Genomic DNA, 16,151 nt, shown 5'->3' with positions numbered 1-16,151 from the left:
GCTGGTTAAGACTAAAGGACAGGTTTACACCTGTCGAATGTCCATTGCTCGTGTTTCTTGGTCCAAGCAAGTCTCTTCTTCTTATTGGTGTCCTTTAGTAGTGTTTATTTTTCAGCAATTCGACCATGAAGGCCTGATTCACACAGTCTCCTCTGAACAGTTGATGTTGAGATGTGTTGAGATGCATTTATTTGTGCTGCAATCTGAGGTGTAGTTAAGTCAAATGAACTTATCCTCTGCAGCAGAGGTAACTCTGGGTCTTCCTTCCTGTGGCGGTCCTCATGAGAGCCAGTTTCATCATAGCGCTTGATGGTTTTTGTTGATGGCACTTGAAGAAACTTTCAAAGTTCTTGAAATTTTCAGGATTGACTGACCATGTCCTAAAGTAATGATGGACTGTTGTTTTTCTTTGCTTATTTGAGCTGTTCTTGCCCTAATATGGATTTAATCTTTTACCAAATAGGGCTATCTTCTGTATACCACCCCTACCTTGTCACAACACAACTGGCTCAAACGCATTACGAAGGAAAGAAATTCCACAAATTAACTTTTAACAAGGCACACCTGTTAATTGAAATGCATTCCAGGTGACTACCACATGAAGCTGGTTGAGAGAATGCCAAGAGTGTGCATAGCTGTCATCAAGGCAAAGGGTGGTTACTTTGAAGAATCTCAAATATAAAATATACTTTCATTTGTTTAACACTTTTTTGGTTACTACATGATTCCCTATGTGTTATTTCCTAGTTTTGACGAGGTGAGATGGGATCACCTTGCCTGTTACTTCTAGTTATTCTGAACGGAACAGAGCCGGTATTGCCTGTTATTACTTTTGCTGAGGGATTGGCATATACTGTAGTATTTGAATCATATTAATAAAAACAGAGCCAAGTACCATATGTCACAAAACCGGCCAAAGATATGACGATTCTAGTCTATCAAAAACTTTTTCTGCATCGAGAGATAGAAGCGCCCAAGGAGCTTTGGTTTCTGATGAAGCATGTAAAATATGTATTAGAAAATAGTTTAATATCTGTGTTTATCAAAGAAACAGGGTGATACTGAGAGCACTGAATGGTTTTTACCTTTAAAAAAAGCGAAATTAGTCCTGCATTTACATTCCTTCCAAATGAACCTTTGTGAACGGCTGTGTTAATCATTGCAAGTATGACGTAATTGGTTCCACATTTTTAAATAGACCTCAGGAGGAACCAGGTGATTTACCTTTATTCATGTTATCCAATGAACTTTAAAGTTCATGTAGAGGGATTTAGGCTCCCAGCAAGCTGGCTTCCTCAGTTGCGAGAAGAGGAGAAATCTTTTAAAAAGGACTCGATCTGGTGTTTGATTTACAATCAGAGGTGTACAATTCTTTATAGAAACTGGATAATTTTTGGTTGATTAATTTGGATTCAACAGTTGCAATATTCACTAATTGATCATTACTGAAAAACTTTTAGCCAATAGACGACTGGGTCGATTACCATGGAAGTAATGGTTAAGTCTAACCCGATGGCTGGCAAATTCTCCTCTCTGTCTTGTCAATAGATTTAGTTATATATTTTAGTTCTCTTCTGACTTTGAAGAGAGTAGTTGCTACCTTGTCTGAAAAAAGTGTTCGTTGACAACTTTTCCAATTCTGATATCTTCTTTGTGATTTATTCAGCCCAGATGCAAATGCAGTTGCATTGTTTTTTTGTTTTTTTACCTTTAATGGCATCCCATAAAAATCAGAGGATCAGATTGAATTTTTGTTAATCATTATAAATTCAAATTGTACACAAAGTAGGATTTTGTAGTAAGGAAACATTAAAGCGTCATCTTGTGGTTATTTTAGGAAATTATGACATTTGTATCTGTCAGTAATAAACATGATGATAAGATACTCATATGTCGAATTTCTATTTTCTTGATTAAAGAAAATAGAGTAGATTCTAGTACGAAATCGATTCGGGAGAATGTTTTGCGCCTGTTTGAATAGAAAGTGTGCTCTTTTGCTTTAGGGATATGAGCTCGCCAGGCATCAAGGGTTGTAATCAGAGAGCATATGTTGGAGAGCCTTGGTTGCCTTTGGATTGTAGTTGGTCTTATTAGATTCATCCCGCATATCCAGAATGACATTCATGTCTGTCCCGATAACCAGTTGAAATTCTTTTAATTCTAACAATAAGCTAACAGAAGTTATTATCCAATTTGATACATAGATATTTAGCAATACTTTATTTCCTCCATTCATACTTTCATTCATACCATACTTTAAAACTATAGGCCTACTATAAACCTGTGTGTTTGTGTATCAGTATGTGCGTGTTTGAGAGAGAAAGAGACAGTTCCATGGGTGTTTGCCTCTTTATTGGCTGAAGTCCAGGAAGTCAACGGAACACACTGTCTGATTTGTTCCATAAAACTTGACAGGAGTCCTCATATTACATTACACACTGTAGTTCCTTGAACAACATATATGAACCACAGTGTTTATTATAGTTTAATAGCTGAGAGGAGAACAGGTAAACTAATACAGGCGATACCTTTGGAGTAGCCGAGGATTCACATACACAGTGATTTAAAGCTTTATTTTTTGCTTATATTTCAATACAACAAATGGCAGTGTGGGTTTCATTTATAAAACATTCATTTCAAATATATATATTTTTTTACATTTAATGTGTTTGTTAGTAAAATAGGAATTACTACTCCAATGGGAGCCTGAGAGGCAAAACTGAGTCGTGATTTGGCATCAAACCAAAGAAAACAGACTGAAACAGGGTGGGACTACTTGGACTCGTCCAATAAGGAAGGCTCATTTCCGTTTTCTGTTGAAAAGCGGTTTAAAATGTTTTCCGTTTCATGCCCTAAAGAATATGACCCGGATCTATATGTAAACCACATTATATTGTTTTGAATAGCAGCTTTTCCAGACTCTGATGCCAGTGAGAGTAACATAGTTAGGTGCTTAGGCTAGCTGGTATGTACTAGAGCCATAAAGAAATGGCAAGACCCAATATTTCCCATGATGAAGACTGAGCCATTTGATTTGACTTGATAGCCCAAATGAGGGCAAGCTGACCATTGACATGTGAAGCTGACAGACATTCAATTTTTGCATGTGAACAGCATGTTTCATATGGTGCCATGAAATTCTACTAACAAAGTTACACAGGAATCAACAGCAACAAATATGAGGAAACAAGCAGGTCAAGGAAAGCAGTTCCATTCAAAGCAAAGCCAGAAATTAAATTAAAACAAGCGCAGCAGTCAAAAAGAACATGACTTATTTCATCCTTCTCTCATTTTTGAACATGGAAGAAATAGTTTTATTTTCTTTCCTTGTAGCCTTTCAAATGTATCTATTAGTTATTAAATCATGTATTCAGTCTGTAGCGGAGGCATCGTGAAAAAAAAAGAGTCCATTGCCTTCTTGAACATGTCAGAAAAAAGGTTGCCAAAAATCTAAACAAATCTTAAATCTATGTTACAGTGTTAGAGTAGAGTGCTATCTGAAAGGATGGGATGAGTGCATTCTGCTCTGACTGCTAGAAGAGATTGGCCTTCTTTTTCATGTTGTTGCGTTTCCACAGTGGAAGCCTGTCAAACTCCTGGATCTCCATCCCAAAGATGTCAAAGAACGTTTCTGGGGCTAAGTGGCACTAGAGTGAGAAGAGAGGTTGAGAAAAAAAGAGGGGAAGGGGGGGTGTTGTGGTTAACATTTCCACTCCTATATGGTCATTGAAAAATTCTCAAGAAGCTATATGGATTCTGTACTTTCCTCGCTAAGTATTTGTGTAGCATTCATGCACACACATGCAGAAATCAAATGATACCTCCAGTCTTGTTCTGTCCACCTCCCTGGGCAGTTTAGCTCGCCCTCTACTGGTTATCATGAGCATTTCATATGGTACAACCTTCAAAAGGGAGACACTCGTCAGTAAAGGATGTAAATACTGAATTAAGCTTCAAAAGGAGACTGTTGAAAGATAGCCCAAGGGGCCATCAAAACGGACTGAGGACCCAATTCAATCAAACCTGGATACTAGGTTTTAAGATACAGTGCATTCGGAAAGTATTAACGACCCCTTGACTTTTTCCACATTTTGTTACAACCTTATTCTAAAATGGATTAAATAAAACATTTTCTACATCAATTTACACAAAATACCCCATGAAGCAATTTAAAAAAAAAATGCTTGCACATTTATTAAAAATGAAACATAAATACCTTATTTACGTAAGTATACAGACCCTTTGCTATGAGACTCGAAATTGAGGTCAGGTAATCCTGTTTCCATTGATCATCCTTGAGATGTTTCTACAACTTGGAGTCCACCTGTGGTAAATTGAATTGATTGGACATGATTTGGAAAGGCACACACCTGTCGAAATAAGGTCCCACAGTTGACAGTGCATGTCAGAGCAAAAACCAAGCCATGAGGTCGAAGGAATTGTCCATAGAGCTCAGAGACAGAATTGTGTCGAGGCACAGATCTGGGGAAGGGTTCCAAAACATTTCTGCAGCATTGAAGGTCCCCAAGAACACAGTGGCCTCCATCATTCTTAAATGGAAGAAGTTTGGAACCACCAAGACTCTTCCTGGAGCTGGCAGCCTGGCCAAACTGAGCAATCAGGGGAGAAGGGCCTTGATCAGGGAGGTGACCAAGAACCCGATGGTCACTCTGACAGGGCTCCAGAGCTCCTCTGTGGAGATGGAAGAACCTTCCAGAAGGACAACCATCTCTGCAGCACTTAACCAATCAGATGGAAGCCACTCCTCAGTAAAAAGCATAACAGCCCGCTTGATGTTTGGCAAAAGGCATCTAAAGGACTCAGACCATGAGAAACAAGATTCTCTGGTCTGATGAAACCAAGATTGAACTCTTTGGCCTGAATGTAAAGTGTCACGTCTGGAGGAAACCTGGCACCATCCCGACGGTGAAGCATGGTGGTGGCAATATCATGCTGTGGGGATGTTTTTCAGTGGCAGGGACTTGGAGACTAGTCAGAATCGAGGCAAAGAAATTGAGTAAAGTACAGAGAGATCCTTAATGAAAACCTGCTCCAGAGTGCTCAGGACCTCAAACTGGGACCAATGTTCACCTTCCAACAGGACAACAACCCTAAGCACACAGCCAAGACAATGCAGGAGTGGCTTCTGAATGTGCTTGAGTGGCCCAGCCAGAGCCCGGAATTGAACCCGATCGAACATCTCTGGAGAGACCTGAAAATAGCTGTGCAGCGACGCTCCCATTCCAACCTCACAGAGCTTGAGATGATCTGCAGAGAAGAATGGGAAAAACTCCCCAAATACAGGTGTGCCAAGCTTGTAGCATCATTCCCAAGAAGACCCGAGGCTGTAATCACTGCCAAAAAAACTGTTTTTGCTTCGTCATTACAGGGTATTGTCTGTAGATTGATGAGGGGAAACATTTTTTTTTTACAATAAGGCTGTAACGTAACAAAAGTTTGAAAAAGTCAAGGGGTCTGAATACTTTCTGAATGCACTGTATATCCAAAAAGGGGAAAGAAAAATACTTATGCTGTAATTATTTTATTGAGTACCTGAATCCACACATTCATCGCTGCAGACAGCGCATTATCATATTTTTGAGATCCCACAGAAACCGGGTATCCAAGTTTGATTGGATAGGGCATTGTTTTTACAGTTACAGCATGTTCAAAACTTAGTCTTGTCTGAGACAGGGGAACACTGGGTAGGGACAACAAGTGTGACAGGAGATTGTGAGTGAGGGCTGATGGGGCTATAGACCCTGGGAGCTTAACTATAAGGGTATCAGTTGATAGGGAGGTGCATGATGCCAGTTTCGTTGTGTAGGTACGTGCATTAGTGCTCTCATTATTACCAAAACATCTACACTGAGTGTACAAAACATTCAAAACACCTGTTCTTTCCATGATATAGACTGAACAGGGGAATCCAGGTGAAAGCTATGATCCATTATTGATGGTCACTTGTTAAATCCCCTTCAGTGTAGATGAAAGGGATGAGACAGGTTAGAGAAGTATTTAAGCCTTGAGACATGGATTGTGTATGTGTGCCATTTAGAGGTTGAATGGGCAAGACAACATATTTAAGTGTCTTTGAACGGCGTATAGTAGGTGCCAGGAGCACCGGTTTGTGTCACGCTCAACAGTTTCCCGTGTGGGGGGGGGGGGTATATCAGTTAAAATGTGAATATGTTGGAATATCTGACTAGACGAGATTAGGCTACAGATCGACATTTTCAAAGAACTGTGGCCCTAAAATAATGGTAAGTAAGTTACAGTACTGTAAGTGTTGAACAATTTAATTCAATGAAATTGTGAATTCATAGGTCGAGTCCTGGAAAGCAGCTATACTGTGGGCTTTACAGCAAACGTATGTTAGGCCCAGTACACAAACACACCTAGATGAGATCGATTGAAATTTAGAGGAAGAGTTTTGCAAGATTTTACTGAAATGCTCTAATAAGCAACAGGGGGAGTGATTTGTGTTTTTTTCCCGCCCTCTATCTGACCAACTCATAGTAGTCAAACCAGTCATGAAAATCCAACAATGAAGGTGTCTCTCCTTCATTAAGTTGTATCAAAGACACATTTGGTGTTGGATTTTCAACTGTATGTTACATACAGTCTGTATTGAAGCCATGTGCGAATGAGCATGGAGAAGCCAGCATGCTAAGCGAGAGGTGACTCTGTTCCCTAGCGCCTGTCTGGACTGCAGCACAGCCAAAGCCTCATGGGAGATTTAGTACTTTAGAGGGGCTGCCTTTGGTTACAGGAACCCATGAAGGGACTGACTACCAGCTGCATGTTGTAGGTAGTTAGTGGTGATATGAGACACCAATCACATACAGTTGAAGTCATTAAAACTCGTTTTTCAACCACTCCACAAATTTCTTGTTAACAAACTATAGTTTTGGCAAGTCGGTTAGGACATCTACTTTGTGCATGACACAAGTAATTTTTCCAACAATTGTTTACAGACAGATTATTTCACTGTGTCATAATTGCGGTGGGTCAGAAGTTTACATACAGTGAGTTGACTGTGCCTTTAAACTTCTTCAGGCTAGGGTCTATTTTTCTCCAGTTCCTGTCTGACTGACGTGCCCAAAGTAAACTGCCTGTTACTCAGGCCCAGAAGCCAGGATATGCATATAATTGGTACCATTGGATAGAAAACACTTTGAAGTTTGTAGAAATGTTAAAATAATGTATGAGACTATAACAATTGATATTGTAGGAGGAACTTCAAAGAAAATCCAATCAGGATTTTTGTTTTGAGAGCCATGCTCTTTCAATGGAGAGCTATGGGTCCTATGCAATTCCAGCTCCCAGATTGCAATTTCTATGGCTTCCACTAGATGTCAACAGTGTTTGTTCAAGCTTTCAGGCTTGTTTCTTCCCAAACGAGGAAGAATGAGTTTTGGTACTGGGAGTCTGAGTTGGAAATCAGTCTGCTAATTTTACTTTTCTATTGATCATACTTCTCTCCGTATGAAATATTATAGTTTAACTTGTTATGGATAGGGGGCGGTATTTTCACGGCCGGATAAAAAACGTACCCGATTTAATCTGATTACTACTCCTGCCCAGAAACTAGAATATGCATATAATTATTAGCTTTGGATAGAAAACATTCCAAAGTTTATAAAACTGTTTGAATGGTGTCTGTGAGTATAACAGAACTCAAATGGCAGGCCAAAACCTGAGAAGATTCTGTACAGGAAGTACCCTGTCTGACCATTTCTTGGCCTTCTTTGCCATCTCTATCCAAAACAGAGGATCTCTGCTGTAACGTGACACTTTCTAATGCTCCCATAGGCTCTCAGAAGGAGGCAGAACGTTGAATGATAACTCTGCTGTCTCTGTCTGAAAAACAGTAGCGCATTTGGTAAGTGGTCGATCTGAGAACAATGAGACTGGCGCACGCGTGCACGAGACGACTCCATGTTTACATTTTCAGTCTTTGAACGAAAACAACGACTCCCGGTCGGAATATTATCGCTTTTTTCTGAGAAAAATCGCTTAAAAATTGATTTTAAACAGCGGTTGACATGCTTCGAAGTACGGTAATGGAATATTTTGACATTTTTTGTCACGATACGTGCCGGGCGTGTCACCCTTCGTTACCCTTCGGATAGTGTCTTGAACGCACAACAAAACGCCGCTATTTGGATATAACTATGGATTATTTGGAACCAAACCAACATTTGTTATTGAAGTAGAAGTCCTGGGAGTGCATTCTGACGAAGAACAGCAAAGGTAATCCAATTTTTCTTATAGTAAATCTGAGTTTGTTGAGTGCCAAACTTGGTGGGTGTCAAAATAGCTAGCCATGATGGCCGGGTTATCTACTCAGAATATTGCAAAATGTGCTTTCACCGAAAATCTATTTTAAAATCGGACATAGTGATTGCATAAAGGAGTTCGGTATCTATAATTCTTAAAATTATTGTTATGTTTTTTGTGAACGTTTATCGTTTATCGGAGTAATTTAGTATATTCACCGGAAGTGTTCGGTGGGAATGCTAGTTCTGAACGTCACATACTAATGTAAAAAGCTGGTTTTTGATATAAATATGAACTTGATTGAACAAAACATGCATGTATTGTATAACATAATGTCCTAGGAGTGTCATCTGATGAAGATCATCAAAGGTTAGTGCTGCATTTAGCTGTGGTTTTGGTTTTTGTGACATTATATGCTAGCTTGAAAAATGGGTGTCTGATTATTTCTGGCTGGGTACTCTCCTGACATAATCTAATGTTTTGCTTTCGTTGTAAAGCCTTTTTGAAATCGGACAGTGTGGTTAGATAAAGGAGAGTCTTGTCTTTAAAATGGTGTAAAATAGTCATATGTTTGAAAAATTGAAGTTTTCGGATTTTCGAGGAGTTTGTATTTCGCGCCACGCCCATCACTGGATATTGGAGCAGGTGTTCCGCTAGCGGAACGTCTAGATGTAAGAGGTTTTACATTTTAGGGTACCTGAGGATTACATAGAAATGTATTTGACTTGTTTCAAGTTTAGTGGTAGCTTTTTGGATTCCTTTCTCTGCACGTTGAACGAGTGGATTACTCAAATCGATGGCGCCAACTAAACTGCCGTTTTGGTATATAAAGGATTTTATCTAACAAAACGACCATGCATGTTGTAGCTAGGACCCTTGGGATTGGACGATTTTCAAAAAGTAAGTGAATATTGAGTCGCTATTTGTGATTTTACAAAGCCTGTGCTGGTTGAAAAATATTTTGATATGGGGCGCCGTCCTCAAACAATCGCATGCTTTTGCTGTGAAGCCTATTGTAATTCGGACAATGCAGTTAGATTAACAAGAATTTAAGCTTTTAACCTCTTACATCTAGGGGGCAGTAATTTCACGGCTGGATAAAAAACGTACCCGATTTAATCTGATTATTAGTCCTGCCCAGAAACTGGAATATGCATATAATTATTAGCTTTGGAGAGAAAACACTCCAAAGTTTCTGAAACTGTTTGAATGGTGTCTGTGAGTATAACAGAACTCCTATGGCAGGCAAAAACCTGAGATGCTTCTGTTCAGGAAGTACCCTGTCTGAACATTTCTTGCCCTTCTTGATTATCTCTGTCGTTTACAAAGGATCTCTGCTCTTACGTGACACTTCTCACGTCAACAATGGAGTCTCACAGCCCGGGAAAAACAGGAATGACGTAATTCAAAGCCCTGGCTGAAGCACACGAGAGCAAAAGCTAAGTGGTCACTTGATGGACTAAGCCTTAGGCGCGTGACACGCCCCGCCCCCGGCTTTCGGTTTTTTCCTCAGTTTACAGACAGGCAGATTCCCGGTCGGAATATTATCGCTTCTCTACGAGATAAATTGCATAAATATTGGTTTTAAACAGCGGTTGACATGCTTCGAAGTACGGTAATGGAATATTTCGAAATTTTTTGTCATATTTTGCGTCATGCTCGTGGCCGAGATTTAGCGTTGGGATAGTGTCTAGAACGCACGAACAAAACGTCGCTGTTTGGATATAACGATGGATTATTTGGGACCAAACCTACATTTGTTATTGAAGTAGAAGTCCTGGCAGTGTATTCTGATGAAGAACAAGCAAGGTAAGAACATTTTTCTTATAGGAAATGTGATTTTGGTGAAGGCTAAACTTGCAGGGTGTCTAAATAGCTAGCCCTGTAACGCCGGGCTATGTACTTACATTATTGCAAAATGTGCTTCATCCGAAAAGCTATTTTAAAATCGGACATATCGAGTGCATAGAGGAGTTCTGTATCTATAATTCTTAAAATCATTGTTATGCTTTTTGTGAACGTTTATCGTGAGTAATTTAGTAAAATCACCGGAAGTGTTCGGTGGGAATGCTAGTTCTGAACGTCACATGCTAATGTAAAAAGCTGGTTTTTGATATAAATATGAACTTGATTGAACAGACATGCATGTATTGTATAACACAATGTCCTAGGTGTGTCATCTGATGAAGATCATCAAAGGTTAGTGCTGCATTTAGATATGGTTTGGGTTTATGTGACATGATATGCTAGCTTGAAAAATGGCTGTGTGATTATTCCTGGCTGGGTACTCTGCTGACATAATCTAATGTTTTGCTTTCGCTGTAAAGCCTTTTTGAAATCGGACAGTTTGGTTAGATAAAGGAGAGTCTTGTCTTTAAATAGCTGTAACATAGTCATATGTTTGAAAAGTGGAAGTTTTCGGATTTAGAGGAGTTTGAATTTCGCGCCCCGCCCATCATTGGATATTGGAGCAGACGTTCCGCTAGCGGAACGTGTAGATGTAAGAGGTTATTAACTGATATAAGACACTTGTATGTACCTAGATGTTTAATTTCTTCCAATTTCACCGGAAGTTGTCATCAGGTGTCCCGCTGGCGGGACGCCTATCCCAGAGAGGTTTTAAACAGCTTGGAAAATTCCAGAAAATGTCATGGCTTTAGAAGCTTATGATAAATGATGTCAATTAGCCTGAGTCAATTGGAGGTGTACCTGTGGATGTATTTCAAGGCCTACCTTCAAACTCAGTGCCTCTTTGCTTGACATCATGGGAAAATCAAAAGAAAATCAGCCAAGACCTCAGAAAAAAGATTGTAGACCTCCACAAGTCTGGTTCATCCTTGGGAGCAATTTCCAAATGCCTGAAGGTACCACATTCATCCGTACAAACAATAATACACAAGTATAAACCCCATGGGACCACGCAACCGTCATACCGCTCAGGAAGGAGATGCATTCTGTCTCCTAGAGATGAACGTACTTTGGTGCAAAAAGTGCAAATCCCTCCCAGAACAGCAAAGGACCTTGTGAAGATGCTGCAGGAAACAGGTACAAAAGTATCTATATCCACAGTAAAACGAGTCCTATATCGACATACTCAGCAAGGAAAAAGCCACTGCTCCAAAACCACCATAAAAAGCCAGACTACGGTTTCCAACTGCACATGGGGACAAAGAGTACTTTTTGGAGAAATGTCCTCGGGTCAAACAAAAATAGAACTGTTTGGCCATAATGACCATCATTATGTTTGGAGGAAAAAGGGGGAGGCTTGCAAGCCGAAGAACACCATCCCAACCGTGAAGCATGGGGGTGGCAGCATCATGTTGTGGGGGTACTTTGCTGCAGGAGGGACTGATGCACTTCAAAATAGATGGCATCATGAGGTAGGACAATTATGTGGATATATTGAAGAAACATCTCAAGACATCAGTCAGGAAGTTAAAGCTTGGTCGCAAATGGGTCTTCCAAATGGACAATGACCCCAAGCAAGCTTCCAAAGTTGTGGCAAAATGGCTTAAGGACAACAAAGTCAAGGTATTGGAGTAGCCATCAAAGCCATCACAATTTGTGGGAAGAACTGAAAAAGCATGTGCGAGCAAGGAGGCCTACAAACCTGACTCAGTTACACCAGCTCTGTCAGGAGGAATGAGCCAAAATTCAACTTATTGTGGGAAGCTTGTGGAAGGCTACCCGAAATGTTTGACCCAAGTTTAGCAATGCTATCAAATACTAATTGAGTGTATGTAAACTTCTGACCCACTGGGAATGTGGTGAAATAAATAAAAGCTGAAATAAATCATTCTCCACTATTATTCTGACATTTCACATTCTTAATATAAAGTGGTGATCCTAACTGACCTAAGACAGGGATTTTTTACTAGGATTAAATGTCAGGAATTGTGAAAAACTAAGTTTAAATGTATTTGGCTAAGGTGTATGTAAACTTCCGACTTCAACTGTACCTCCTGTTATAGGTGCCGAGGTTTACCTCACTATTCCTTCTATAATATCACCCAATGTGTGCGGTGGTTCCGATGTGCCAAGCTCACTTGAAGCTCTCTCTACTGACTCAGCATATTTGTTTTTGTAGCATACACGTTTTTGTAGTAAAGTATAAGCTAAAAAAAACTTGGAATGTAAGTCAAATATACTAATAAGGATATGGCACATACATCAGGTAAATTCAAAATCTTTTTAAAGAAATTATATAAAAAAATAAAATAATAATAATAATAATAAATACTTGCTTTTGTTTCCAACATATTAGGCATAGATACTCCCCTGTCCATTCTTGTTACTGCAACACTGCCATCCCTTATGTGCTACAGGATAGAACATACAGTACACACACACATGTAATATAGTGGTATGGAACTGAGATATATCTACCATCGCTATCTACTACTACCCCAGCTACTATATCTTATTCCTATCATATAGAGCAGCATACTGGTACTTATGGTCACTGCAATACTTTTGTCTGTCGGTAATAGGTCATGGCACTCAAAGTGGCATTCTTTTAATACAATTACTATCAATAGCATCTTAGGTTACCTACACTTGTGATACCTCGACCTCACAGTCAAGAGGACTGTGACAGTTTAAAATTGAATATGTAAATAAATGAGACATTTAGTGACAACTGGAGACATTTCGCAACAATAAAAACAGGCAATGATACAAAGACCATTCTACATTGCATGTACAGTACAGTGGTTCCATCTAGTCACAGTGAGACTGAACATGTCTGAGCAATGTTGTATGTGTTCCTTGACAAGAGCATGCAGGGTCGCTGCAATGCATTCACTACAGTTTGGGATATCTAATAGTGATGCAGGCATTTAGCAGGAGTGGGTTGACATTCAGGATAACATGAAGTTTGCGATCCTGGGTATAGAGTGAGCAAACGCATGCAAAATGAAATTGCATAATGAAATATGTTTGTGGATAAGCAAATGAGCGACATACCTGAAACTCTGCAAGACAACATGGGACAGAAAATGACTCAGTTAGTTTTTCCTGTACTATTTAAATCTGAAAGAAATACTACATTATTTCTAAATCTGACTGCTCAATAATTGGGTTGCTTATTTACAATGTATTATCAGTTAAAGGTACAATCTGGGAGGGGTTACATTTCCCAAGCCCCATTCCACAACTGTATACCAAAAGTAGTGTCAGGGCTGTCATTTTGCTGAAAAACTAATTTCTAGATTGTAGCTTTAAGAATATTGAAATTGTATGTAGATGTAGAAGTAGCTGTGAACACAACCACAGCTGTATTTGTTGAGCAACACTCACCTCTTCCTCCCCCACACATGTTGCCATGGCTGTTGTACGGAGTGAAATCTGTGGACTGAGGCTGTAGGGGCAGAGACAGTATTGTAACAACGATCACACGTGTCTATGAACAATATGATCAACAACACTTTGTCAATCAAAGCCTATAAGGGGAAACCATCCACATTAATCAATAAGTTAGATTTTATTGTTGGAGTGAATCAATAGTTGTGATATCTGAAGCATCTCATCTTACCCTATGTAATCCATTCCGTCCATAACCAGGCAGCGATGAGGTTTTGGAATCATCTGAAAAGTTGAAACTACAGTAAGCATAATTTCGATGAAACATCTAAGATCGATTTGGCTGTCCTATAGTTTGAATGGTTCATGCTGTTTATTTGATAGGGTTGCTTTTGAGGTTGGATCTGACCAGGATGGTATTTATTGGTTCACGCCATATCAAAAGGTTTCAAAACGGTTTATGGCGGAAAACAAAAACATTTGTGTTTGTTATGTTGATAGGGGTTGTTATTGAGAGGGGTAGAAGATGCAACCATCACTCTTAACTACGTCCTTAAACATCTTGAGGGAAGTAAGACCCATGCCAGACTACTATCTGTTGACTTCTCTTCTGAAGTTAATTGTATACAACCTCTAAGCAGAGAGGCTTGATTTTAAAATACAGTACAGTAGTCAGCTGGTTGATTGACTTTAACCAACCAAACTCAAAAGGGTGAGAGTCAACGGTTCCCATCTGGCACAGTATCCTCCTGGGGGTGTCTTTTCCCTCTGTTGTTTGTATTGTGCACTGATGATTTTCAGAGTAATCATGACTCTAGACATATCATTATGTTTGCAGATGACTTGGTTATCGGGAGTCTTTTACAGGATGAAGAGGTGAGCCATGGCCCAGTGGTGGAGGACTATGTTGGATGGGGTGACTGCTCCTTTTAAGAACTTAATGTCAAGAAAACCAACGATACGGCCCTGACACCAATGCAAACTGATTGATGGTGAACCAGTGGATATTGTTGATCAATACAAATACTTTGGCACTTCCCTTGACAGCAAACAGAATTGAGGCCAATGTGGACGCTATCTGTGCGACGGGAAATCAGCACCTGTTCTTCCTGAGGAAACTCAGCAGTTTCAGGGTGGATAGGAAGCTGATGACCATCTTTTGCAGATTGTTCATTGAATCCATTTTAACATTTAATATGACCTGCTGTTTTGGTAATCTTAGGATAATAGGCTGGATAACTTTTTTTTATATTTTCACCTTTATTTAACCAGGTAGGCCAGTTGAGAACAAGTTCTCATTTACAACTGCGACCTGGCGAAGATAAAGCAAAGCGGCAAAAACAACAAACACAGTCAATAACACAATAGAAAAATTGATGTACAGTGTGTTCAAATGTAGAAGAGTAGGGAGGTAAGGCAATAAATAGGCCATAGAGGTGAAATAATTACAATTTAGCATTAAACATGGAGGTGGAAACATTATGCTTTGGGGGTGTTTTTCTGCTAAGGGGACAGGACAACTTCACCGCATCAAAGGCCATGTACCGTCAAATCTTGTGAGACCCTCCTTCCCTCAGCCAGGGCATTGAAAATGGGTCGTGGATGGGTATTCCAGCATGACAATGACCCAAAACACACGGCCAAGGCAACAAAGGAGTGGCTCAAGAAGAAGCACATTAAGGTCCTGGAGTGGTCTAGCCAGTCTCCAGACCTTAATCCCATAGAAAATCTGTGGAGGGAGCTGAAGGTTCGAGTTGCCAAACATCAGGCTAGAAACCTTAATGACTTGGAGAAAATCTGCAAAGAGGAGTGGGACAAAATCCCTCCTGAGATGTGTGCAAACCTGGTGACCAACTACAAGAAACGTCTGACCTCTGTGATTGCCAACAAGGGTTTTGCCACCAAGTACTAAGTCATGTTTTGCAGAGGGGTCAAATACTTATTTCCCTCATTAAAATGCAAATCATTTTATAACATTTTTGACATGCATTTTTCTGGATTTTTTTGTTGTTATTCTGTCTCTCACTGTTCAAATAAACATACTATTAAAATTATAGACTGATAATTTCTTTGTAACTGGGCAAACGTACAAAATCAGCAGGGGATCAAATACTTTTTCCCCCCACTGTATATGGGGCTTTGGTTATAAAAAGAATGACACTGTGATAGATTGCATCCAGTTTGTTGAGTAGAGTGTTGGAGGCTATTTTATAGATGACATCGCCAAAGTCAAGGATCGGTAGAATAGTCAGTTTACGAGGGTATGTTGGGCAGCATGAGGGAAGGAGGCTTTGTTGGCAAAATAGGAAGCCGATTCTAGATTTAATTTTGGATTGGAGATGCTTAATGTGAGTCTGGAAGGAGAGTTCAGTCTAACCAGACACCTAGGTATTTGTAGTTGTCCACATACTAGGTCAGAACCATCCGGAGTAGTGATCCTAGTCGGGCAACAATCGGTTGAAGAGCATGCATTTAGTTTTACTAGCATTTAAAAGCAGTTGGAGGCCACAGAAGAGGTGTTGTATGGCATTGAAGCTTGTTTGGAGGTTTGTTAACAGTGTCCAAAG

At 39.8% G+C, this 16,151-nt stretch overlaps 1 protein-coding gene across 6 annotated transcripts in view; it reads right to left on the bottom strand.

Annotated features, from left to right (window-relative positions):
- Positions 1 to 2,333: 2,333 nt before the first annotated feature.
- Positions 2,334 to 16,151, bottom strand: part of LOC115162807 (actin-binding LIM protein 1) — a 181,466-nt gene continuing 167,648 nt past the window's right edge. For all 6 annotated transcript variants that reach the window (XM_029714247.1, XM_029714235.1, XM_029714251.1 and 3 more), the window contains 6 exons: positions 13,817 to 13,869; positions 13,582 to 13,642; positions 13,249 to 13,256; positions 12,528 to 12,602; positions 3,822 to 3,902; positions 2,334 to 3,647 (listed from right to left, as the gene is read on the bottom strand). In XM_029714247.1, the coding sequence (XP_029570107.1) occupies positions 3,534 to 3,647; positions 3,822 to 3,902; positions 12,528 to 12,602; positions 13,249 to 13,256; positions 13,582 to 13,642; positions 13,817 to 13,869 (392 nt within the window). In that variant the 3' untranslated portion in view covers positions 2,334 to 3,533. The remainder of the gene's footprint in view (positions 3,648 to 3,821; positions 3,903 to 12,527; positions 12,603 to 13,248; positions 13,257 to 13,581; positions 13,643 to 13,816; positions 13,870 to 16,151) is intronic.

Source organism: Salmo trutta, chromosome 2 (assembly GCF_901001165.1).
Source record: "Salmo trutta chromosome 2, fSalTru1.1, whole genome shotgun sequence".
Classification (NCBI taxonomy): domain Eukaryota; kingdom Metazoa; phylum Chordata; class Actinopteri; order Salmoniformes; family Salmonidae; genus Salmo; species Salmo trutta.
This window is presented reverse-complemented; position numbering and strand designations above follow the sequence as displayed.